Source organism: Strix aluco, chromosome 31, assembly GCF_031877795.1.
Source record: "Strix aluco isolate bStrAlu1 chromosome 31, bStrAlu1.hap1, whole genome shotgun sequence".
In the NCBI taxonomy this organism is placed as follows: domain Eukaryota; kingdom Metazoa; phylum Chordata; class Aves; order Strigiformes; family Strigidae; genus Strix; species Strix aluco.
The window spans coordinates 3680573-3706406 of record NC_133961.1 but is presented as its reverse complement, the minus strand read 5'-3'; the positions used below and the strand labels follow the sequence as shown (position 1 = coordinate 3706406).

Genomic DNA, 25834 nt, shown 5'->3' with positions numbered 1-25834 from the left:
AAAGGTGCACTTCCATTCAGTTTTCTGGGCAATTTCTTTGAACTCTGGATTTGTATGTATGCAGAAAAACCAGCTTAAATTCCTTTAAGATACCGAAAATTTTATAGTACCAGGAATTACTGGTGAAATACTTTATCACCATCATACAGGAAACAGTGTTTTTTAAAATGGAAAAGGAAGGAAGGAGACTGAAGAATACCGTTTAGCCAAAAAATTACCTTGCAAATTGACAAACATAGCTAAAAAATTGCCTTAATTACTCTGATAACGGTGGAAAGTGCCACCTTGGAAGCCTGTGGCCTTAGAGCAGGTACACCTAGCATGGTGGCAGAAGCAGCATCCTCTTCATTGTCCTGCCAATATACCTCACTGCCAACCAGCAGGGAGGGACTTCTAGGAATAGGAAGGCTGCAGAAAGAACATCGACTTTCAAAGGCCCCTCCCTGCTTAGCTCTTTTGTGGACACTGTGCTAAGAGGCCAACAGATGCTGTTTATTTATATGAACACAAAAAAGAAGGATAGAAAGAAAAACGGGCATTTCACCAACTGAGGGTATTGGATACTGTCTGATCTGAGGTTAGACTGGAAACCAGCTCAAAATGAAAAGCTTTATAGATCTCAGACTAGATGACCACTGTCCTAGGAGCCTCACGCATGACGACGAACGCATACACATGCTTATTTACCCTTAGCTGAAGCTAAGTTAGGGCTGACACTGGGTTCTAACTCCCAAAAAATCCTCTTTGCAAAAGCAGTCATCTTCTGGCCCTGAAATCAGTCACATCTGATCATCATTCAGGAAAAGGGAAACGGTACACATTTTAACAATCTCAAGTCTCTGTCTTGAAATAAGAAGTATAAAAAACGACACCACAGGATCTTATAAGAGACTTAAGAGCATATTCATTAGAAATGAAATACAAAATACAATGATGCCGCAGGACAGGGGGCAGCAGGCGAACGAGACCCCCACCATTCCCTACCCTCACCCCGATCCAAGGAATGCACCTATATAATACAAATTAGAGATCCCAAACAGGGGGGAGAGGAGGGGTTTTACAAAGTGATTCTCTTGCTATACAGAAAATATATTATTTGCTGTGAGTCACTGCTGAGCTGTCAGGGGCCCAGGGTCAGTCACTGCTCAGGAAAGCCCCTGAAGGCACACTGACCCCTTACTGCTTCCCCACCAGTTTGCTGAACACGTCGTAGATCTCTGGCTTTTCCTGTGCAAACTGCTCGGCTGTATTTTTCTGTAGCCAGTCAGACGAACGCATCTGTTGCTGCAGGAGGCCAATGAGGTCACCAAGGTTGGAGCTACCGGCACAGGTAGGCTCCTGGTGGCGGGACACAAAAATGACTTCATCTGTGCTATCTGCTTTGCCATCCTGATCTGACTGGCAAGGCTGCTCCTTCTCCTCAGCCAGTATCTCCTGCTCCCGCTCTTCCAAAACCTTGCGGATCCGTTGCATACCTGCAGCGGCATGAGGAGGAGAAACACTAGTGGATTAGTTTAAGCCACAAAGTGTCCCCAGATCTGTCAGATCCAGAAAAGTTTAGAGAATGGAAAGAAACGGAGGGAAAACAGAGAAGATGAGAGGATAGTAACAGGGTAAGTCCAGGATTAGGGAGAGGAGGAAACAGTGCTGCAGAAATTCTGGTGGGAGGGAAAAAGAAAAGAAAACATTACTCACCCAACTGTAGCCGGTGGGTCTTGTCAGCAAAGATGATGCGGAACCATCCAGGTTCACTGCATTCAAAGGCTTTACCGCAGGACAGGAGGACCTTGTTATCCAGAAAACGCCTCCAGAGCAGCATCTCCTCCTCAAATGTGCCTGTCCTAAGGTACTAGGAGAGTCAGCAGAAGGGCCAGAGGTTAGTAACGTACAGGCTAAATCACCGAGATCCTCATGAATTTGTGATTCCCATGAGGTCTGCAAAGGCCAGGGGAGACACCTTTTACCTCTGAAGTACAGCAGTTGTGATATAAAGGAAGAAATGGGGAGGAAAGTGGCTTGAGAGCAGTAAGATTCCTGCAAGGAGGGAAATGCACAGACAGACGAAAGGAAAAGAACGGACAGAAATACCAGGCAGCCCTTCCCTCTGCTCGTGTGACAACAGATTTGTTAAACCAAAATGCTTATCACGATATTAAACCTTCCTCGAGACGCTGTTGCACCACGTGCCTGCCCTCACCCAGAAGCTTTCCTTCCTGGGACTACCAACCTTTCGGAAATCAATCCAGACAAAGAAGCCTGCATTGCGGTTGAGAAAAGGAACTCCAAGTGTCTTCAGCTCATCTGTCACATACGTATGGGCAGCTTTTAGGCGGGCATGGTTGGCCCTCAGGTACACCTGGTTGATCCAGTCTAACCAGAAGGAGAAGATAAAGAAAAAAAAAATCACAAACTGAGAGAGAATTCAGATCTGTTCACGTTTCCAAAACACTCACAGTGCCTCTCTCCATTTCACCCTTCACCTTCTTTTTTTGTTTTCTGTTTCCTCAAACAGCAAAAAGAGGGGAAAGAACTATTTAGCAGTTTCCTGTCTGTGCAGAAGAATATCTTCTTGACCTTCCCGAGGAAGTTTCCCTAGATTCATAGCTCTTAGCTGTTGCGGACTGTCAGCACTCCATCCAGGGCAGACCTGGAAATCCAGTTCCATCTCCCTTGTCCCACAAGCCAGAATTCTTTGTTTCTGCTTCCACACAACACTGGTTATTTCTATACAAATAGCTATCACACTTCTTCAGAGCTCCTCCTCTAATTCTGCTGATCAGGAGCTCTGCAGAAACAGTCCTTTTCTGCAAAACTGTCAGCCTCGTGTTACGTGGGCAGCTTCGGGATTATAGAAGACTGTCGGTTAGGCTGTGCAAACAGGAGACCACTTGGGAGAGTAAGGAGAGGACATCCCCCAAGTACCAACACACACAGAACAGCAGAGGATCATACATGGAGCTACTGACTCACCTCTGTCTCTAAGCAGCTGTGCCACCTTGTGCTGGACAGGTCCACAAACCCCGTGGAAATAACACAAAGAACCCACAGCGTTAGCAACATCTTGGTTCTCTGTATATAAAGTACCAAAACGAATCCCAGAGACAGCAAAATCCTGGAGAAGACACAGAGAGACTACTTCATTACACAGGAAGACCGGGATCCTATTACTGCCTTGTTTGTTCCCACAGGAGGAACCTGAGGTCACCAAGGCCAACCCTGTCAGCCAGGAAGCCACGGCACGTCGGCAACCAGAACTCACCTTGCTTATTCCCCACATGACATGAGTCCGCTGTGGATCAGGCAATCTGTATGTAGAAGGATGCAGATGGGCAGTTAGTGTCATAGGTGCTGAAGCTTTTGGATCACCAGTGCAGCATTGCAGAAACAGAGAGGCAGCATTACACAATGACAGACAGTGCAGCACGGAACATCAGTCAAGTAGGGAAAATTAAAATCTGACCTAACTTTAGAAGCTGGGAACTCCCTGAAACTAGTTTTAGACCCAACTTTCAAATATTTCAGATATACACACATTTGTGAGTGCTATATTTCATGCACAGATTTCCTGCACATACGAAGCTTTTACATATAATGCTAGAAATCAGGCCTGTGCTAATGTATTTGCCAAGAATTAAAAGTAATTTTCTTTCTTTCAAACCCCAATATTTTGCAGAGGGAGATGAAGTTCTTCTTTTGCAATGTAGTACATCCAAACCCAGCAAAACTGAGCTAAGACTTAACCAAATGTATTTTATTTCCTGAGCACAAAAAGAAAGATAGCAACACTGGTTAAAACTAGAAATTTTAAAAAAACCCAACCCAAAACAGCAAAAAAGCACACCAGATTTTTAAAAGGTGAGATTTGAAAAGTTTTTCATCTTATTAAATACCTAATAAAACCCATTCTCCAGTCTGAAATAACACTGTGATCCATGACTACTGTATTAAAAAAAAAAAGTAAACAGCAACAAAAAGTCTTTACAGGGCATCAACAGCAACATGGGAAAGACGTAATAATGTTTAGGTGGGAAGAAAAGCCTCACTCCCAACGAGTGAAACATCTCCTTCCAGTTTTGGGGACTGTCACAAGCAAATACTGAAGCACACATTGAAAAGTGTACCACAACAGAAAAGTAACCACCATTTTTTACTTGCTAGATTGCACTTGACAAATGCATTTGCCATTCAGAAATTTAAAAAAAAAAAAAAAAAAAAGAAAGCAGCATAAGGCAGATCCAGAATTTGCTAGCTCATGACTTAACTTCCAGTCACAAGTTCTCAGCAAGGCATCATGTTGAACTGTCACTGGAAGATGGCCAGGGAAGTAGGAGCTGATTTTACCTGTCCATGCCTAGGACACTGTGAAACGTGGCTGATTCATCAAAAACTGACAGCATGTAGATCTCATCTACTATCACATGCAATTCATGTCTGCAAAAGGACAAAATGGAGATTACAAAACAAGGCTGCTTCTGGTTTAGAAGCAGAGATAAATTCAGGCCTGCCAAGGCTCTATACAAAGAAGAGGGACACCAAATTTTGCAGAAGTAAAACATTTTTTCCACAACTCAGAATTGTGCATACACTGAAGTGATCTGAGATACATCCACCTGTCACCCTCTGCAACCCTATAATGAGATAAAAATTCAGTCTTTTCCAATGCACTAGTGGATATTAATTAGAATAAATTGTATCATCATCCACTCCGAATCTCACAGATTCTGAATCTCAGATATCTGTGATCCATGATGAAGCTGGGAACCCAAATTCACATATTGCTTTGTCTTTGCACATACAGAGAAACTGAGAGGAAAGGAACCCAGAGAAGCACAGCACCATAGTGTTCGCTAGGACTACCAACAAATAAAACCTGCATGCCCTGATGCAAGTTGCTCTGCCACTCCAGATGACAGCACGGTCCATGTTCCCTTGTCCCCAGCACTCTCCTCTCTTCTCTTAAGCCCACTGCTGTGTGTGAAGCATAGACTGTTTGCCTGACTTAAAAGACATTCACAGATAAATTCAGGGAAAGCGAGTAGTCCACCAGAGTCTAGAAGCTGTATCTGATTCAGGATGCCTCAGCCTTCCAAACTGACGTACCTTTTAGCAAATTCCAGGTAATCCCGTAGCTCTGACAAGGAGTAGATGTCCCCAAGAGGATTTTGGGGATTCAGAAGAATTAAGGCCCTTACAGTGACACCCTGCAGAATACAAATAACGCAGTGTTAAGAGAGTGCCTATCAGGGGATAAATTTTCAGTTCCTCTACTTAGGCAGTGAGTGTCACACAAGATTCGCCTTAAGCTTCCACCATGGCTTTTCAGAGGTTGGATTTGTATGAGAAAACTTTTAGCCACAAATTAAGATTTTTTTTTTACAATTGTATCGCTTGCAAAATGAACTGAGGAAAAAGATTATAGAATGAATCTCTGATTTTAAAAAGAGGGAGTCTGCCACAACCGTTGCCATCTGGTCAACCAATTAAGAGAAGATGCTCTCAGATGTTCTCAGCACGGAAGAGAACTTTCTCTGAGCTGTATCAGTGTGCTGGGTTTGTGTGGCGGGGTTTTTGGTAGCAGGGGAGGGGGCTACAGTGGTGGCCCCCTGTGAGAAGCTTCTCAAAAGCTCCCCTGGCTCCAAGTCGGACCCGCCTCTGGCCAAAGCCGAGCCATTTAGTGACAGTGGCTGCGCCTCTGAGATAACGTGTTTAAGAAGGGGAATCTGAGAGGGGGGTTGGGAGTTGTGAGGAGGAGTTACAAGAAGGACACTTGCGTGAACACCGAGGTCAGTGGAAGGAAGGAGGGGGAAAGCGCACTGGAGCAGAGACCCCCCCCCGTATCCCATGGTGAGAGGGCAGGGCCGCCCCCTCCCACCCATGGAGGCCACTGGAGGAGAAGATGCCACAGCCTGCGGCCTGTGGAGGACCCCACGCTGGAGCAGGCGGCTGTGCCCAAAGAAGGCCGGGGCTCTGAGGGGAGAAGCAGCCCCCGCTGTTGTATTTCGGCGCTGGGAGGACTGCAGCACGTGGGGGGGACCCACGCCAGAGCGTCTCAAGAAGAGTGCATCCTGTGGGGAGGACTCATGCCAGAGAAAGTTTTCCTGTGAGAGGGAAGCCATGTGGAGCAGAGGAAGAATGTGCAGAGTTCCCCCCTCTCCTGAGGTGAAAGAAGCAGCAGACTGGCCATAACCCCCCATTCCCTGACCCCTGTGTCACTGCGGAGAAGGAGGTAGAGATATCAGGAACAAAGCTGGGCCCAGGGAAGAAGGGAGGGGTGGGGGGAGGTGCTTTCAAGATGTGGTAATGCTTCTCACTGTCCCACTCTGTTAAGTAGTGTTGTTGTTAGTGTTTGAATTAAAGTGATATTACCGAAGACTGCCCGTGAATGAGGCAAGAAAGGTGGGAATCTGAGCCATGTGGATGCAAAGGCTTCTCATTTAAAGCACACTTTAGATGTCAGAGCTGGTAATGATCTAAAGATGCAACTAAACATATACAGGGCTTTGGAGAACATCAAAACTTACAGATTAACTCTTCAAAAGGGTGATACTCATCTGCATTTATCCTCTACATTTGCATCTCTCTCCCTCCTGCAAAAACTCTCGGTGTTCTTAGTGGATTCATCTGCACCACTGTGTAGAACAGTCGTTTTGGGGTGACTCAGCTGGCCTTCCTGAAGTACAAACCCTGGCTAGTCCCTACTTTTTAGTGCATGCCCAAGTACATGGGGGTTTTTTTGGTGATATGAATGGGTTCCAGTGCTTTGTGAAAGGTCTGGTACTTCTGGTTTATCCCTTCTGTTGTGACAAAAATTGGACAGACACAACACCGGGGGACTGTCCCTGAGTTTGCAAGCAGCCTAAACTCAGGTGGTCTACAAGGACAACCAGAAAGCCAGGTGCTAGGTTTTGAAAATGTTCTGATCTTCAGGCCACTTCTGGGACATGCCATCTCAAACATATTGTAGCCTTAACAAGTAATGTGAAGCTCAGCTAAACTCACCTCTGCCCGGGCATCCTGCAAGGCTTTTTCCAGTTTTTCCACTGTAAGCTGAAAAGGGCGAGTGCTAGTTCCAGTAATCTGAAAGACATCACAAAGATAAAAGAGGCCAAGGTATTTCAGTAGGGTCTGCCTTGAGCCAATCCCCTGAGAAATGTTCCCCAAAAGAAGACAAAAACCCAACAATAGTGACCTAGCAACCATCTTCTTATGCTCTTATACTACAAAGAGAATAAATAAATAAAAACAAATAAAGGTTCATCATAGGCTGGCCATACACACAGAATTCTCTGGTTATCCTTGAATAACTAAAACAATGCAAAATCTTCATCTGGTCTTCCACCCATAGGACCGTTCTAGTACATACTTCTGTCTCTAGGGCTCAAAATGGCCATTTTTTTCCTCTCAAGAGCCATTACTGGGAGTAAGATACAAGAAAAGGACAAGACTGGAATCCAGATTCATGGTCTCAAACAACTTTCTTGCAAATCATGTGCCCAGTTTCCCAGCAATAAATTGGGAAAATGTCCACAGGCTTCAGCCTATCCTTGTTCTGAGGACTGCTTTCAGAGGTTCCCAAAGCTTGGCACTTCCTAGTATCAATTATTTTTTAACTACAGAGGTTGGTATTCCCTTCCCTCAGAGCTTACCTTACTGTCTAAATAGGCATAGACCAGCTTGACATTACCATAGAGGAAGACACTCTGGGTAATACCACCGTAAAAGGGAGTAGCAATCAGAACAGCTTCTGCAACCGAGAAAACAAAATTGGTTATCAACAGGTCACAGTCCTTCTCTCTCTTCTCGTGTACTTCAGCTACACATGAAAGCTTTCTAACAGCTGTGCCCTCTGGAAACACTGTAACGTTATGCTTTTTCCTCCACTTAGTTTTTACATTAATTCTTTAATCTTCTGCAAGAACCCAGGTAAACATGAGTATGACCCACATTTACTCTACCAAACTAAACCGGGGCACCACGAGAACAGTGAAGGCAGACAGGGCAAGACACCAAGTGTGAGTGCATGACATCTGCAGACCATGGAGATGATGAACTTCACAGCATAATCTTGCAGGAAACAAGAACTTTGCAGTAGGCCAATGCCAGTTCCACTACCTCACTTCTGTCAAACAACATTTAAACAGAGTAATGTTATTGCCCAGAAAAAACCCCACATTCATCTCCCAACCATCCACTTACCCCCTGGATCACAAAGGACTGTAGCTAATGCAGAAAATAAAGAGCCACAACCATTTAAAACAATCACCTACAGAAGAAAGAGAGAGGCTAGTGATAAATCTGTCCATAGAAAGACAACACTATAAAATAATTTCTGACCATACCACTAAAATACATTTTCTCCCCAGTTCTCTAGCACAGATGTTCCCAGAATTTTCCTGCTGAAATCCCACTTCTACCAGAAATAACTTTAATCCTATTCTTTGCTTCAGAGACACTTTGTCCTGGTGCTGTTCTTGATTCTAATAAGCAATTTAGAAAAAGAGTAGGCTCTAAATAGGGAAAAAATTGGGGAGCAGTTCTGAACTGCTAGAAAAGCAAACTAATCTTCATCAGCTAATACGTGCTACCGTCTCTTTGTGGTAACAGCAGCCCCGACCTCCTGCCAAATTTGTGCAAAAGTGGAAACCACTGTCTCGTACAGGAGCAGGTTTGACTCTTGCTTCTAGAAGACAGATGCTCACAGGTCCCGTGAGTTTCACTCCAAGCATCAGGCAGAATCTGCTGCCTTGGAGAAGCAGTGAACAGCAAACTGATCGGTGGTAACTTCAGTTCGCGTGAAGTACGGGCTTCTGCTGAATTATTGCTGACAGAAAGGCAACGGCTGCCCCAGCTCCTGCTGCCTTCAGCACTCGGCAGAGGCAGGACCCCCTGATCTCCACAGGCACTTGTGCCCATCCTGCACCTCTCCCCAGTCAGCAAGTCCTGCAGAGACTCGGGTCTTGATGCCTTCCTCACAACAGTGCCACAAAAAGGTCTGTCTTTACAGGCTAAAACTACTCTAGGCTCAATTACAGATTTTTGTCCTGAGGTGTAACAGCAGAACGGAACGAAATTAGACCTGACTGAAACAATGGGCTCTCTTTGTCAAGGCTGAGGGATACAGGCACAATAGGTCCCAGAGCTGAACAAGGAGATGAAAACAGAAAGCCCCCCTGAGAGCACTGGCATGAGGAGTTGGCACACAGAAGTATAGCATGAGGCAAATGTACAGTAGACCAGAAGTGTTTTGGCTGAAGTGTGCATCAAAAGCTACCGAAATGGCTATGAATCAACCTCATTTACATGATAAAAGGCTGTCATCTTACCAAATCATTTGTTTAAAAAAAAGAAGATGAAACTGTTTGACAACAAATGGCAATACATTAGAATAGACACCAACGGAAAGTGGGTTACCCACATTTTCTGCCTTAAGAGGTGCAGGGGCCTTGCAGTAATAGGTCAAAAATCGAGCCACTTCCTCCCGTAAACTGAGAAAGACACAAAAGCAAATATTGATTCAGCTTATTCTCCAAGAGGCTGGGCTTCCCCAGGTCCACATCTCAGGAAAATAAAGCCAGGGCGCAGTAAAGTCTGGTGAAAATAGCTGGAAAACAGGATAGCTCAGGCCCATGCCACAGACAGGACTCTTACACATGACAAAGGTGTTGCGGATAACGTCTGTAACGGTGCATCCATTTCTGATGAGCTTTAACCGAGGCACAGAAGAGATGGATTAAAATCCCCAAGTGTTCACTATGTTTCAAAGAACTGTTTGGAGTCACCTAATTTGTCAATGCATACAGTGCTTTAAAAACTGTGCTTGCTTTAGAAAATTGGCATCTTCTCTCACATAAAAGGATTTTTAACTGGACGAACTTGGTAGGCCAGCTAATTTACAGTTTTGCAAAGGAAAAGATGATTAAATGACCTAGAAAAGTTTTAACGAGTGAGTGCAGCAGAAGCGGTTTGTATTCATCCACTCTGCTTATCAGACAAGCAGTCAAAAAGAGAAGCGTTACAGAAAAGAGAAGACTTACAACATATGTCCCTTCCAGTCGGGATACTGAAGCAGTGGAGGCTCCATCAGATTCATATCGGTCTGTGTCAGCTGGGAGCAATGAGAAGAACCATTAAAGCACAATCACTGATAGCGGAAACGTGGAGATAGACGGGATCCTTGTGCAGGCACATCCCTACATAGACACACACACATGTGCAACTTCACAGAACCACAGAATCATCGAGGTTGGAAAAGCCCTTGAAGCTCCTCCAGTCCAACCATGAACCTCACACTGACTGTTCTCAACTCCACCAGATCCCTCAGCGCTGGGTCAATCCAAAAACTGGATTGAGAAAGCCACTGACTATCAAAATTAATGCAGCTGTGAAAAGCAAGAATCAGGAAACTGATCCGTGGTAACTTGAGGCTCCGTGAAGTTCTGCTAAGTTATTGCAGCCAAAACTTCGCTGCACAGAGATCGACTAAAAGAATGCAGAACGGGCAATACATGTGATGCCCATAACCAAGATGCCTGTGGAAGACTTCCCCAGCAAACGAAGCAACCCAACGAGTCCCAAAGAGCATTGTGCCCAAGCTCTGAGGGCAACAGCTTTCAGCTGCAAACGAAGTCCCAACTGTGAAAGCTCAGGTCTAGACTGTCAGAAAGAGACAGAAAGGATTTTGAATCACAGTCAGATATGCATTTTCTTTAATCAACTTTCAATATATTCATTTTTTAATGAATTCTAGCTTTCATTTATGTTTGAGTTCCAAGTTACTGCAGCTCCTTCAGATCTGTAACTCTGATAAGCTTTGATAAGTGTTAAAGCATAACGGGAGCTTTCAAAAGACAGGAGAAAACTGAAATTATCTTGATAATTCTTCCCCGGGGCAGGCACTTTGTTCCTTATTAGAAGTACATTCTGATCTCAAAGACAGATGCACCTGAACTGCGGAGCCCTTTTTAATATTTCTGTTTAGATAAAGTATGCACACAGCTTTTATCTAAATATTTTCAAGGTCGTAAATATCAGGGTTTCACATAATCCAGTTCTGTGAAGTTGCAAGGAAAAGCACAGTGGTGATAGGGGCAGAGAGAAGAGGATATTTTACATAAACAAAAGGGGAATAAACAAATATTATGTACTACAATGTACCTTCCAAATATTTAATGGCAACCAAATCTATGAGTTAATGCTAAAAAAGGTGAGGGTGGGGGGACACGACAAGTAGGTGATAGTGCAAGGGAGGAGGGAAATTCAACATGCAGTGTGAAAGTTTCTCACATCGTAACAAAATGACAACATTCTGTATTGGTGTTTTAATAACAGGTGCCAAGCTCTGGAGTTTAAAGACACTGTCCTTACCCCACGCAGAATTACAACCTGATATTATAGGATTAAAGTTCCTTTATTCAGCTGCAGGTGTTCTTGAAGCCTATGTAGCACAGAACTGTGCCTCCTTAGATCTCTCTCCTAAACTTCTCTGGAGAATGCAACATAAAACGTATCAGCAGGCTTGGCCAAAAATTACTACGCAATAATAAAGAGGAGAACCCTTAAAGGTAATGCATTAAGGGCTAAGGAAACCACAGGGGCCAACTGAAAGGAAGACCACCTAGGATCTCACCCCACAAAATATTCTCTGATTTAAAGGTCAAAAGTTGAAGACAGAAATCTGATACATTACTTTCTTCAGTGGAAACAGTAAGTATTTATTGTCCCAAATAGCAACAAAGTCTTTGCCTACAGTCCCAGCTGGCGCTGCATGCAGTGAGCCCATACTGCAACGCCAGGCTGCGACGTCTGAGAAACTGGCAACAGCCTCTTTGTTCAGCTTGTTGCCACAGGCGTGATGGCTCATCTCACTAGAGCCAATGAAGTCTTCGCTCGTTTTCATAATAAGGTTAATTGAGATGCAGCTGACTACCATCTCCCTCTGCACTACTTACTGCAGGCTTGGTGTTAAGTTTTAGTGGGAAAGGACAGTGACAGAAGGAAGGTACCACCTGTGCAGCCTGGAAGGCACCTTATTCGTGCAGGCAGCAGCTCTGCCTTACCTGTTCTTTTAGCTGGAAGGCGGAGTGGCGGGGTAGCGTCCCCCCGAGTCAGTGGAGTGGCAGGCAGAAATAAAACAAGGAACATTTTGAGGGTGGGAACTGGTGGAAGGGGAGCAACCACGAACTTCAAACCGCAGAGGGCGACTGTCCGACCCTGAGCCACCTTCCCTCCCGGCAGACGACTTCAGGTATGAGAAACTGCCACCTGCCCGCCCCGCAGGCTGCCCCGGGGCAGTGATTTCAATGGAAATCGAGAAACACTCCTCTACAGCACCCTTCGGTTGTTGTCTTTCGACTTTGTCTACTTTTTGAGTTATGCCGTGTTTCACGCCTCTCCCTGGTGCGACTGAACAAAGCGAGCAGGTAGCAGCTGACCCGGTCTGATTGCAAGAGATTTCAAGAGCTGCCACCCTCGCACAATTTGGGTAAGTTCAGACCTGGGCGTCCAAATTGTGTGACTTTCAAAATGGACAGATGTGAAGATTCTTGAAATTAAATAGAGTTCAAAACCTCTGCATTAAATCAACTACTGTCAGCAGGAGAAAATAAAATGCATCTTATTTTCATTTAGTTTTCTGAGCCAAGTACATCCCCAAAGGGAAACCCATCATGAAGAGGAAGAGAAAAACACCCTTTTTCCTATCCTCCTGGAAAAATAACATAAAGAAATGTACAAATAGCTGAATGCAAAAATGACTTCCAACATGTAAAAAATTCACCACGAAAAACTTTACCAGAGAAACCTGAGCAACAGCAATAACTCTGGGCAAGTGCAAGCACTGAGGAGGAACCACACAGCAAATTTAGTATTTCTTTTTGGAATAGGACTTACCCGCTTAGACATCAGGTCAAAGCAGAGTTTATTCTCACTGGTCCCAAAGTTTATGATACCCTAGAAAAAGAAATAATTTATTGTTTATCAACACAAAAACCACGTGCATACATTACCTTAGCTATCACTTCACTAAATTGTCTTCAAAATACTTACCAAGGAAAAGTCAAAACACAGTTCACATAAACTTCACCATATATAACTGGAGACACTCTGTGTGTGTGTTTACATAGATATCCCAGACACTCAGCTTCTTAGTCAATAAACTGTCTGTAAATGGGTATGGACTAACGGTTTATACTTCTCTACAGAATATGTTTGATTTAACCTTGAATTCACTCACTGGTATATATCTAACTACAAAAGAAACCCTAAAACAACTCTGAGAAAACCGAGGTTCACCCTTCTGTAGCAGTTTTAAAGAAGGTTTTGGACACATTTCTTCTAGCTAAAAGCATTTGTTTATCGGTCATTACCATTCCACTCCACTGATTTGCTCAGAAACCACACAAACATGTAGTCGTGAAAAGTGGTTAAAACACTAAATATTCCCCTCTGGAGAGCTGACCCTACAGTTCCAGGTTTAGGATTTGGCCCTAATGTTTATTTAGCATGTGATTAGATCTTGAAGAGTTCAAATCTACCAGCACATTTTCATTATGGGAAGAGGTTGGGTAAATAGATTTTTAAAAATGAGAAAGGAAATCTACGCAACTGTACATTTATAATGTTACAAAAGTACAAGTCCAATTTTAGATACTTGTTTAAAAAGCTACCTCCTACACAGACAACAGTGGGTAGAAGAGCCAGTTTGCACCTCATAATGCCCCTTGTATCAAAAACTTCACTGCGTTTTTCTCTCTTAAAAATCTGGTTTTCACTTCCCAACGCAGTGTGACTAAGTCAGGGCTAATAATAAAACATTTTTAAAGTTTCAAGTAGTTCAGTATCTGAATACGGGTTCTATTTAAAAGTAATCCACATAAATCATTATTTATATTTAGCATATTTGTTACTCAGTAATAATTTGCCATGAAGCATTAACACTCAGCCTTTGTGCCACAAGGGGGGTACGATGAGCTACTTACAACTGAGCAGCCAAGCGTAAGCAGGCAGAAAAAGTATTCGTTAAAAGTAATTAAAAATTAAAAAAAGTCTATCGCTCAGTTGTTGTATCTCCTGCACCCAGCACCTGCAATAATCAGATATAATCAGATAATCAGGGATGGTCTTCAGTGGGCAGCAGAGGTGATGAGGTGAAAGGAGGAACGGTTCTGTTTGTTCCTGCAGATTTCTTACATCTTTCAAGGTCTGCTATTGCTATTATTTCCCCAATAGGGAAATCAGAGCGTGCAAACCTCAGCTGAACACGGCGTTCCTCTTTGATATACAGATGACCTGCAAAGCTTTTTATTTCTCTTCCTGAAACAGCTTGACCTGCAGTGTATTACTGAGCTCAGAACACCCCCACACACTTTTATCACATCTGTCAGCAAACCTCTAAGGAAGTTTTTCCCTAGCAAAAAAGCCAGGAAAACACTCTGGGCTTCTCACTCACATTGGGGTTCTTGTCTTCATCGTACTTGTCAGCATGATAAGCTTTGTACCCTTCCTCAGTGGAGCCACGAAAAACGTTGGCAATGTTGCCGCGAGCAGACAGGTAGGGGCTTCTCTGGAAGTCACCGGGGTTACAGAAGCCGTGCATGTCAACCCTCCTCTCGGTAAGCGGCCGAGCCCTCAACTCTTGCAGGTCGCCCCCTCCTCCTCCTCCCATTCCCGCAATTTCGGAGAGTGCCTGGCTGAAGTCCAAGCCCCGAGGCATCGCAAGCGAGGAGGAAGAGCCGCTGTGGCTCTGCTTTAGGATGCTGAGCATCTGAGCAAAGACATTGAACATGCGAAACTCATGTTCCCGCTCCAGCTCAAACCGGCGCTGCTCCAGTTGCATCCGACGCTCCTCCACATCCAAATCTCGCTGAAATCGGCGTTCTTCCATCTGCAGAAAGCGCTCTTCCATGGCCCGCTGAGACGTCAGGGTCTTCAGCAGGAGATCATCCAGCGGGTCCTTCACACGCTGGCCTTTCCGTTTTTTTCTCAGCCGATGCAAGGCAGAGAAGCCAGGCCGGGGAACCACGTTCTGGATCCGTGAGGAGTTTGCCATGTTGGACTCACTGAAACCTGTGAATACGTAAAAGCAAGGAAGTAAAATTAAACGTGCAGCAAGTAAAGTGGCATGGACACGCTTTGCTGCCTTCCCCTGCCCTTCCTAGGAAACACCCTTCCATCTACTGTAGGGTTTTACAGGAAAACCAATGTAAAACCTGTCGGGTACATCTTGAAGTTTGCAAGTATTTTTGAAGTTTGCTTTTCACTTCACACATCGGGCACCCTGTTTTGCTGCCAGCCCCAGCCCTGTACTCAGCCTCTGAACTAACCTGAACCACCATCAGTTCCCTCCCCTGGACTAACTACGCAACCACCATGGCGAAGAGGACGTAGCATTTCTTCCTGATCTCAGACATTAACCTCTCACTGGTTATCATCTCTCTTCTTCCCCATCACGCCGTGCTCTCAGCCCGTCCCAGGCTGGTTTGAAATCCCCAGGATTTCCAGACTGTACCCTTCCTGGCAGCCAAGCTGCATTTTCAGCGCAGGAGTCTCATCTCCTGTAAACGGATACGCTGGTTCTGCCAGTGACTTTCAAAAAGATCTTCTTTCCAAGTCCTAATGAACAGCCTAGAAAGCCAGGCAATGACTATTCCCAAGTATTCTTCATTGTTGAGTGTCCTAAAAGATTAGATCCGGAAAATATTTTAAAAGGTGGCGAGGAAAGTTTCACCTGCAGGTTTACAGCGTAGCCATGGCAGAAGAGGGTCTCCTGATACAATTCAGCATGAGGACCGCAGACAGCCCTGGTGATGTTGAAATGATACCAAAAACCATGCGATTTTTTAAATATTTTTTTTCAACACATTAAGTGCTCTCAGCTTTATATGCAGAAATCTAACGCAAATGCCTAGCCCAGCTTACGGCAGACATGCCAGCCCTTTGGATTTCATACACAGTATTTAGCCTAGCACAGTATTTTCAGATTTTATTTACCTGCAGCAAGATACGTTTCGGGAATGGCCAGAAGACTATGAATGGAGATACCAGCCTTCTACTTTAAAGCTTTTTGGGATGTGGAAAAATAAGGATCCAAACGTCAGTGTGAAAACCAGGTGTCTATCTCTGCACCAGAAAAAAAAATCTCTCTTTCTGGGAAACCGGGCAGAACCCTTATGCTGGAATGTAAAAGGCTCTCCCTACCTGAAGGTGAAACACTGGTTTCAATGGGAATCTCCACCCTGGAGATGGGAGAGTCGTTCTGGGCCCTCTCCAAGAAGGCTCTCTCCATCTCATGCTCTTCAGGGGAGCCCTGCTGGTAAGGCATGGCTGGTGGGGGCTCTGGGGTCAAGCAGTGCTCATCAGAGTTCACCTCCTCACATTTGATTTCCATCAGTTCGGGGTGCTGGGAGTGTCCAAAGGGCAGGCCCGAGGAGGCGAACTGGTGGTGGTAGCTCTCCACCATGCTGCCCTGCAGCACCTGCTGCGCCATCATGCTGCCGCCCAGGGAGCCGTAGGCCAGGGCGGGCCGGCTCGTCAGCACCCGGTCCATCACCTCGTAAAACTTCCAGGTCCGGCCGCCCCGCGGGGCCTTGCTGTTGTCCTTGATCCGCCGGTACTCCAGCTTCATCTTCTTGATCTTCTCCCGGCACTGGTCGCCCGTGCGGTGGATGCCCTTCTCCCGCAGCACCTCGGCGATGCGGTTGAAGACGTGCTGGTTGCGCAAGCAGCTCTCCAGCTCCATCTGCACCGACTCGTCGGCCCAGAGCTGCAGCAGCTCCACCACCTCGGGGTCCGACCAGTTGCTGCCGCGCTCGTACTTCTTCCCCCGAAAATCCATCGCTCCCGGGCGGCGGGGCGGGTCGGGGGGTGGGATGGGGAGGGGGCCGGCGGGCCGGGGGCTCGGCCCCCGCGCTGCCCAGCCCCGCCGGGCCAGCGGCGGGAGCGGGCGCCGAGGGGGGCCGGGGAGGCGGCGGCGGCGGCGGCCCCGCGGGGGCACCCGGGGCGGGCTGCGCCGGGGGTCCCGCCCGCCGCTCGGCCCGGCCCGGCCCCGCCCGGGCGGCGCCCCCGGCCCTGCCCCTGCCCCCGCCCCGCCCCCGCCCAGGGGGCCGGGCCCCCCGCCGGGCCGGGGCTCTCGCACCTTGGCCCTGAGGGCGCCCGGGCGGCCCTGCCTCCCCCCGCCCCTAACGGGCTGCGCGGCCGCCGGCACGGCTCGGCCCGGCTCGGCCCGGCTCAGCCCATCCGCTCCAGCCGGGCGGAGCGAGCTAGCGGGGAGCCGGGCCGGCATGTTCACATCCGGGGTGACGCACATGCGTGCAGCCTTATTCCGGGATAACTTTGGTCCGGGCCAGGCGCTTGCTGCGCTCCCGGGGCCGTGCCGGGCCCGGCGCGGCGCCGCCGGCTCCCTCCGGCCCTCCCTCGCCCCGCCCCGGCCCGCCCCGCCCCCGGCGGGCAGCACCGGGCCGTGCCGGGCCCCAGCCGCGCCGCCCCCCCGGCCCCGCCAGGCACGGCTCGGCACGGCCTCGCCCGTGTCACACCCGCTCCCTCGGGAGCTGTGCTGGCGGGGGCAGGGCCGCTTTACTGCCGGGCCCGGCTTAATGCTGGGCCCGGCTTGGCTAGAGGGGCGTGCGGAGCGGAGTGTGCAGCTTCAGCCCCCGGCAGCCCCCCGGGTCACGGCCTGGGGACGGGCCCCCGGTTCCCCCCCGCAGGCAGCGAGCTTAGCGAGCAGCGGGGACGGAGGGACCCGCCATCGCATCCCTTCACCCCTCTGTTCCCCCCCCCCCATCCCTTAGTGGCACGGTTCAAATCCTTCCAAGCACCCCCCACCCCATCCTCTGCTGCGGCCCTGAATGGGGTGGAGGCCTGACTGCAGCGAGCACATGCAGGATTTCTTGCTTTCCCTCTACACCAGCAGGTCAAATTCCCTACAGGGATCTGTAATTGCAGAACTCGCAGAGCTGTCCTGCCACATCAGCCACGGAGGTGGCCTCAAGCCACGCTGTGGGACAGAGCGTGTTGTGCCCGAGGCCACGTGCCCCATGACCCATCGGTTTGGCAGTTTCAGTCCAGACCCGAGCCTGGCAGGGTAAGGACTGAGCCCTAAGGCAGCGAGTAGGAACATAAACCCAGTAATTTATGAGGAAAATGGAACGCAACACAGTGTGTCCATATGCTGTACCACAGTTCTCGTGGCCAGCGTACAGGTGCGATGGCCCGCGTACAGGGTGCGAAGCGCATGCTAGGTTTGTGATTTTTCCTTTTAGATTGAAAGATCTGCTTCATCGCAGTGCTGCGGGGTTTTTATCCAACTCATTAGCTTCCCTCTGGATTTTAATAAATCACAGCCTCTGTGATTCCGTTTCTCAGTCTGTGAAACAGAAATAAAAATCTTGATCCTCATTATATTGTGTGAAATACTTTGAATACTGTCTCTATGGGGAAAAAAAGAGACAAGACTTAGCTTTAAAAATACTACCTTTCCTAATAACTTATGATCTCACAGCATGGATTTTTTTCCACAGGTCTGCTTAACTAGAGTTTGTACTCCCACATCCCCATAAGAAAGATTTTCCTTCCCTAGGGTTTTTCATGGCATGGGCGCTCTGTGTTCTACAAATACAGACTTAATTATATAAGGACATTTACATTGACCGTGTGCTGGAGTACACAAACACCAGGGCAACAGTGAATAGAGCCACTGATGATAGAAGGTTAATAGTAAATATAAATAGATTAAAGGCAGCAGGGAATAGTCTTTTTAAAAGCTTTTCAAAGAAGCCTGAGAGCCTGGCGGCAGCCTGTTATACCTGAGGGCCATAACAGCCAGGCAGCAGTAGAGCGTTCTCAAAAGTAACTCGACATATGCCCCGGCTTCGGAAAGAGCCACTATTCCAAAATGCAAGCATCAAAAGGGATGGGACCTAAACTCATGATATAAAAAAATAATAATAAATATTGAACTATTGTTCACGGTTCAGTTGTTTCCACCTTTTTACGCTACATGAAGTGGAAACTTGATTTTTTAAATGAAATTAAGAGCTTCCCTCGCAGTCATGTGTCAGGTAGACATGGCACTCAGTAATAAATAACATATCACATACTGTTATATTGCTGAGAGAATGGTTTGAGCTGCCAGTTCTTTGAGATGCTTTTCCAATTCAGATGGAAAAGAGGACTGACAGCGGCTGTGTTCCTGTGTTGAAATGCACACAGAAGCCACTGAGAACTGCAAAACCAAAAAGAAAGACATTCTGTTCTGAACTGGCCTGTACACCTATTTTTGTGACAGAAGTGTAGGTGCCACCTAATCTAAGACAGGCTAATCCTTTTAACACTGGTTTGACAATAACCCCTCTCCACCTTTCCTTTTCACGCAGCAAGCTCAGGGGTGCAAACCAAACGCTATCACAGAGTACCTTCTTTATTCTCTGAAAATGTCATGCCTCGGTTTTGTCTCGGCCGTGGGCAGCTGAGTGCCGCAGTTACAGGGCATTCCTTCTCTGAACAAACTGCGTACCACCATTCCTTCTCTAACAAGCTGTGACATATGATCCTGAAAATACCCCCTTTAAAAATGGTGTTAAGCTTCACTATTTTGTTAAGTTTAGTTTATTATAGGTCTCCAAGTCATTGATGCAACTAGTTGACAATCAGCTAAACCTTGGACGAGAGTGCGTGCCCTACACATCACAGGCCGTCGGAGCAGGGGACTGGGCTCTCCTGCCAGCACCCATAGACAACGACATTCAAAGTAAATTTTCATTAAATTTGGAGCCTAGCTCAATGGCATGGCCACAGACGGCACTGAAATAAAAGCGCTGGAAGCTGAAATTTCTGTTTATTTACAGCGCATTTGCAAGCTGAGCGGAAGGGGCCTACTGAGTATCAGGCCTTGGGCTGGGAAATGTGACAACTGTCACGGCGGTTTCGGTAGGGAAAACTTTCACAAAAGCAAAGGGAGGCCTCGCAATTCAATTAAATGTCAGATGGTAACAATAAATTCTTTTGTTGTAACTACAGCAGCTTTTTTTTTTTTAATAATTACAAAGGCTCCTGGCCGGGCCGGCAGCAGGGCCCTGGGTGCGGCGATGGGAGAAGGCCCCTGCAGAGGGTGCTCCAGCCCCGGCTACCTTCCTCCACCGCCGCCGGCCACCCGGGTCTGCAACCTCCTGCTGCTGGTGGCCCTGGAAACCCACACGTGGCAAGTGTTGGCCCTCACTGCTTAACAACATGCCCCGTCTCGATTTAAAGTTGCAGCACCTTTCCATTCTCCTGCGCAAACTCAAAGCGGGGGGAGCGCGTCTTCTTGGGTCTTACATTGAGTCGGTGGTCCCAGTCTCCCCCACTCTTCCCCAGCCGCCCTTATCTTTCCCCCAGTTACTGCAGATTTTCACTGACTTTTCAGACAGTGATCCAGCCCCTGCTGCCTTCTGGGGCAGGATGTTGCCCTCACCAATCTTTTTAGCTCCTGTTCACAAATACAGTCGTTAGCAATGCATGTATTGTTTATGCAAAGCTGGAGTAACTCCCTTATCTCCCGTTCCTCCTTCGGACTGCAACAATCCTGAACCAGTAGCTACCCCTCTCATTGTTCTATTTACACGTTCAGAATAGAGTAGAGAATTTCCTAGAGACATCACAAGCAGGGGGACCTTGGCAGGCTAGGAATCACAGAATCATCTAGGTTGGAAGGGACCTTGAAGATCATCCAGTCCAACCGTTAACCCAGCACTGACAGTTCCCAACTACACCAGATCCCTCAGCGCTATGTCAGCCCGCCTCTTGAACACCTCCAGGGATGGGAAATCCACCACCTCCCTGGCAGCCCATTCCAACGCCTGACTACCCCTTCTGTGAAGAAATACTTTCTAATATCTAGTCTAAACCTTCCCTGGCACAACTTGAGGCCATTACCTCTTATGCATGAGCAAGAGATTTAACCAGAATGTCAGGTGCCTGGCAACCTGTTTTCCCTAAGTTCCATACGTGGCTCTCCATGGTTCGGTATGAAAGGAAGTTTCTGCTGCAGCTGAGTAAAACCCAACTCTTTTCAACAGCCTCTGATCAGCAATAGCATGGCCAGCAGGGACAGGGAAGGGATCTTACCCCTGTACTCAGCACTGGTGAGGCCACTCCTCGATGACTGTGTTCAGTTTTGGGCCCCTCACTCCAAAAAGGCCATTGAATGACTCGAGCGTGTCCAGAGAAGGGCAACGGAGCTGGTGCAGGGTCTGGAGCACAGGTCTGATGGGGAGCGGCTGAGGGAACTGGGGGGGTTTAGTGTGGAGGAGGCTGAGGGGAGACCTCCTGGCCCTCTACAGCTACCTGAAAGGAGGGTGCAGAGAGGGGGGATGAGTCTCTTGACGCAAACAACAAGCGCCAGGCCAAGAGGGAATGGCCTCAAGCTGCGCCAGGGCAGGGTCAGACTGGCTCTTAGGAAGGATTTCTTTGCAGAAGGGGTTGTTGGGCGTTGGAATGGGCTGCCCAGGGCAGGGGGGGAGTCCCCATCCCTGGAGGGGTTGAAGAGTCGGGTTGAGCCAGCGCTGAGGGATCTGGTGGAGTTGGGAACGGTCAGTGTGAGGTTCATGGTTGAACTGGAGGAGCTTCAAGGGCTTTTCCAACTGAGATGATTCTGTGATTCTGTGATGTGGGAAAGGATGCTGGTTTGACCCTTACAGTGCTGTCGATCAGAGGAAGGTTACTTCCCCGGGATGGGTAGTGGCTGCTGGCAGCGCTTTTCTTAAAGTCCAGCAGCACCTTGACCAAAACTGCAACCATCTGATGCCTCTTTCCATACAGACTTGGAGTCAGATGAGCTGAGCAGACTCAGGTCTAGTTCCTGAGATGACAATGGTAAAAGTTCTTTGCAATAATTGCAGCTCAGAAATTAAAGTCCAAATACACCGTTTGAGACAAAAACATTCTTATGTCTCCCTAGTTTGGCAGATAGTATAAATAAATGTGAGATTTTGCCATGTTATTGAACAAACCACAAAAAAAATGAAACTCTCTCGATTCTTTTAGTTTCTCTGGATCTGAGAGGACGCACTGGCCCTGGCCAGAGATGATGTGGAAGACCACACCTAGGCACTCCATCTCATTCCCCAGATTGCCAAGGGGCACTGAGCAGCTGAAGCCATCAAGCAGCATTTACTTTTACATTCTTTAAAAACTGACCATTGCAGAGAAGTGCTGGAAAACACCCTTTCTGCTTCACAAAGAGTTTTGGATGTATAAATCTTGATTATCTACTCAGTCCTCCTGCAAAAACACTCATCCCAGCCCCTGAAAACCACAAAATGATGACTGAAATGAAGCACCTAAACCAAAACTAGGGCAGTATCTCGTATGTACCAGGATCTTCCTTCCTCACTCATTATTAATTCTTCCATCATGTCTGTTTCTTTGGAGATGAGTTTATATCCCATTGGTTTTCAGAGCAAGCAAACCCCAACCACCATTACAGATGCCTTCTCTTAGGCTCCTTATTTCATTAGCAGGCACAGCGGGAGTATAGCTGGCTTTGTTAAATTAAGACATCATTTTAATAAGCAGCTTCAGTGCATGGACATGAGACAAGAGAAGCAAAGGTTTCTGAGGGACTCAATGTCAAAAGGTTATTTAAGGTACTTTACAGCAAAGCCCACAGAGGGCAGTAGGACAGTCTTCAAAAACCTTTTGTAAAGCAGAGCTGGACAAGAACAACTGCAGAAGAAAGGAAGAATTTGGTTATTAAGCACCTAGATTTTCTGGGGCTGATTTTTTTTTTTTTTCCCAAGTGTCAATTTTGTGACTGATTAAACAGCACATTGCGTTTTCTGTGAAACTCTGGGCAGACCCACAGTCCCGTTGTGGGCAGAGGGAGCTATTATTGCAAGTGCTGAGTGTTTTCCACCCTCACAGTCAGTGTAACATCCACACAAACAACTGAGAAACTCCGGTTTTCCTACTTTCTGTGCAAATTACTTTGATAAGAGCCAGGCCTGCTTACTCATCCCATGCAACTAGTGAATGGTATTCCCCGGAGCAGGAAGCAGTGATTGGGTTGGGGGTGTTTTAAGCACTGGCTAAGCCTGTGACTAATAACAAACAGAGATAAAGTGAACCTCAGCATCTAAATTCATGTTAGAGGGATTCAGGAAAGAGATCCTGATTCTGTGACCAAGCCTACTTCTGCAGTTTCATGCCTGGTCAGGACTGAAATGAAGAGAGACCAATTCTCTTCTTCTAAGATACTTAAATTCCTACAGATTCAGCTGCCATAATACAATTTCTGTCAGCTGTGAGTGAAAAAGTCTCTATGCTACTGATGAAATGGTGACAAATTTCAGGGCAGCAGCAGACTGCACTTCTGCTAAACTGATGAGCACACCACAGTTAACTAGGGAGTTACAGGGTCTGTGTTTTCTTCTTCAGGGTGAAGTAACAGTGTCTGATGCCCCAGGCAAGAAATCAAACCCGATGTGTCTATTAGGGTAAATAAATTTAACTTTCCACATGACACTGACGCTTGTCATCCTACATGTAGCGAAAGTTCTTGCTGTGCTTCACGTCACGTGCATCCCTCCACTAAGGCTTTCCAGGCACCTCGTGGCCAAGGCAAGCAAAGGCATTCATCACTTGCAGATTCACGTGTACATTTAATTTTTTTTGCAGGGCTGGTTGAAACATCTCCTTTCTAAAACACAGAGATTTTGCATTGCCCTAGGGAAAGAAACTCTGAGAGGCTTCACCATGGTGTGGCAGCTGACGAAGTGACCTCTGTTTGCAGCTTCTTCATGGTCACTGATACTGGAAGAAGGCTGCAGGGGAAAACCATGTTGAAGAGAGTAGAGGAAAAGAAGAGATACTGACTCTAGCTGGAAAATGAGCACTCGAACTTGCTTCCCTCTTGACATGCTGTTTATATTAGCCAGTCATGCATTTTTATTTGTCTGGTTTCTTTCTTTTTTTGGCCATTGCTGCTTCTTGGGCTGGCTCTGGTCTGTACTGTGAGTTCTTTGCAAGGAGACATGCAAATGTTTTCTCCCTCTCTGCTGCCAGAAAACAACATGGATCATTTCAGATTCCACAGACACGGAGCCATGAACCCCTCAGCCCCTCTTGTGACCTCCAAACTCACAGCTGCAGATCACAAAAATCTCAGCTCGATAAGATAAGGTTACTGTTTTTATCACAGAAAGTTACGTGTTTTGATGGTATTATCCTTTATCCTGAAAGAGATATTAAAAGAGTAGCTAATACGCTTGGGAACACAGCAACAACCTGCAGGGATATATGTGTTGCTATGTGCTCTACAAAAATTAGGACATGCTAACACCAAAACTGCATCACTGAGGTAAATGCAAGAGATAAAATTATCCAAGTAATGACACAACAAAACCAGGTATCAGCCCATATCCCTCTCCGTGGATTCCCTTCTGTTGCCATAAGGGTTTTTTGTCCCTCTAGTTTCAAGTAAGGCATAATCAGAATCTGTCACTATTTGCCTTAAAAGAGAAAAACCAAAAGGGAAGGAAAAAAGCAGGCTGTTATCTGATACTAAAGCAGGCCGAAGGAAAAAACTGGCCATTATCGGATACTAAAGATAGACACAGAGACCTCCATGTTTGGTCTGATACAGAAAACAGTCAGGAATAAATTTCTAGATAAAACCATGGCTTAGAATTCTTCTGTATTTTCATTTGTAATAGTAAGGAGTTTACACTGCTTCTGCCCGAATTAACTACTTAAGCTGAAATTGGGCTCTTGTTTCCTGTAGCTTGACTAAAACCCAGGCAGGATACTTCTAACATGCCCCCAGCAAGATCTGTTCATTCACACTGAGTCTTTTCTAAATGGGGGGGGGAGTAAGGGTGTGTCAATGCAGTTTTTTTGCAATTGCAGAAGAAATTAAGTATTTATATACAGTGGGAAACCATGTACATAAAGCAGATACTAATATTTTGCTCTTACCTGTGGACTTTGCTAGCAGAAATAGAAATGGGCTGGCTGGCAGACAGTCAGTCAGGTTTTGCCTTATGATCCTGGGCACAGCTGCAGTTATAACTCTGGCAAAAAGGCTGAGGAAGTGCTCTTTTTTGTGTTTGTTTACTTTGTCAGGTGTGTTCATTAGACTCAGATTGCATCAAGGAGCTCCCAGAAAAGCATGTGTGAGAATCACACCCCCCCTTGCAAGGTTTTCCCAATCGGAGGCCATGTCCTTGCGCCCCTGGCTCGGGTCACGTGCCCTTCCTTGTAGTATTTGAAGAGCAGCATGTGCACTGGTTATCAATCATTGGGTGTGAGCCCTCTAGGGTGGAAGAGAACATTCAGAAATCATAGCTATTGGTAGAAATTTCTGAAAATCTGATTCCTCGGAGGCTGACAGGGATTTTATTGCATTAAGGAAAAGAATAGAGTTTGTTTTGCAGTTTTTGGCAAACCTTTTCTTTGAGAACTCAATTCAGACTGTACCGTGTTCAGTCACTTTAACTGTATGATGTTTACTGAGCTGTTGTTAAACAGTGATTCATTCTAGGGAACTTCACAAAAGGTTCTAAAAACATTTAAGAAAATCCTTCTAGATCTTCAAGTGACAGGATCAGCTACTGTCCAGATGCCAGTAACAACCAGACGTCAGTGCCTTGAAGAACACCAATGCTACCTACGTTTTCCAACCCCTAACTTCAGCTTTGCAAAGACTAGAGAGTTTCTGCAGAGGTCACCGCCTAACCTGAGACTGTCACAGCAAATTCCCATCCCTGAGCCTGAGGGAATACTTGAGACCCCTCTTTCCAAAACTAATAAATCTCTGGTGAGTTGAGACCCAGCACCCTTTGCAGGGTCTCTCAAGCCTGCCAAA

The 25834-nt window shown here is 46.7% G+C and overlaps 1 protein-coding gene across 2 annotated transcripts; it reads right to left on the bottom strand.

Annotated features, from left to right (window-relative positions):
* Positions 1–881: 881 nt before the first annotated feature.
* ACCS (1-aminocyclopropane-1-carboxylate synthase homolog (inactive)) lies at positions 882–16886 on the bottom strand. Of its 2 annotated transcripts, none has more exons than XM_074809788.1 (15): positions 16195–16886; positions 14447–15063; positions 12889–12948; positions 10035–10105; positions 9416–9485; positions 8197–8263; positions 7647–7744; positions 7000–7077; positions 5101–5201; positions 4342–4431; positions 3260–3305; positions 2971–3112; positions 2228–2370; positions 1696–1849; positions 882–1475 (listed from the first exon to the last, which is right to left on the bottom strand). In XM_074809788.1, the coding sequence occupies exons 1-15, from the start codon at positions 16829–16831 to the stop codon at positions 1177–1179; spliced, it is 2673 nt and encodes an 890-aa protein (XP_074665889.1). In that variant the 5' UTR covers positions 16832–16886; the 3' UTR covers positions 882–1176. The 2 variants fall into 2 exon arrangements, with proteins under 2 accessions (XP_074665889.1, XP_074665890.1); XM_074809789.1 differs by lacking the exon at positions 16195–16886 and adding an exon at positions 15988–16153.
* Positions 16887–25834: the final 8948 nt, after the last annotated feature.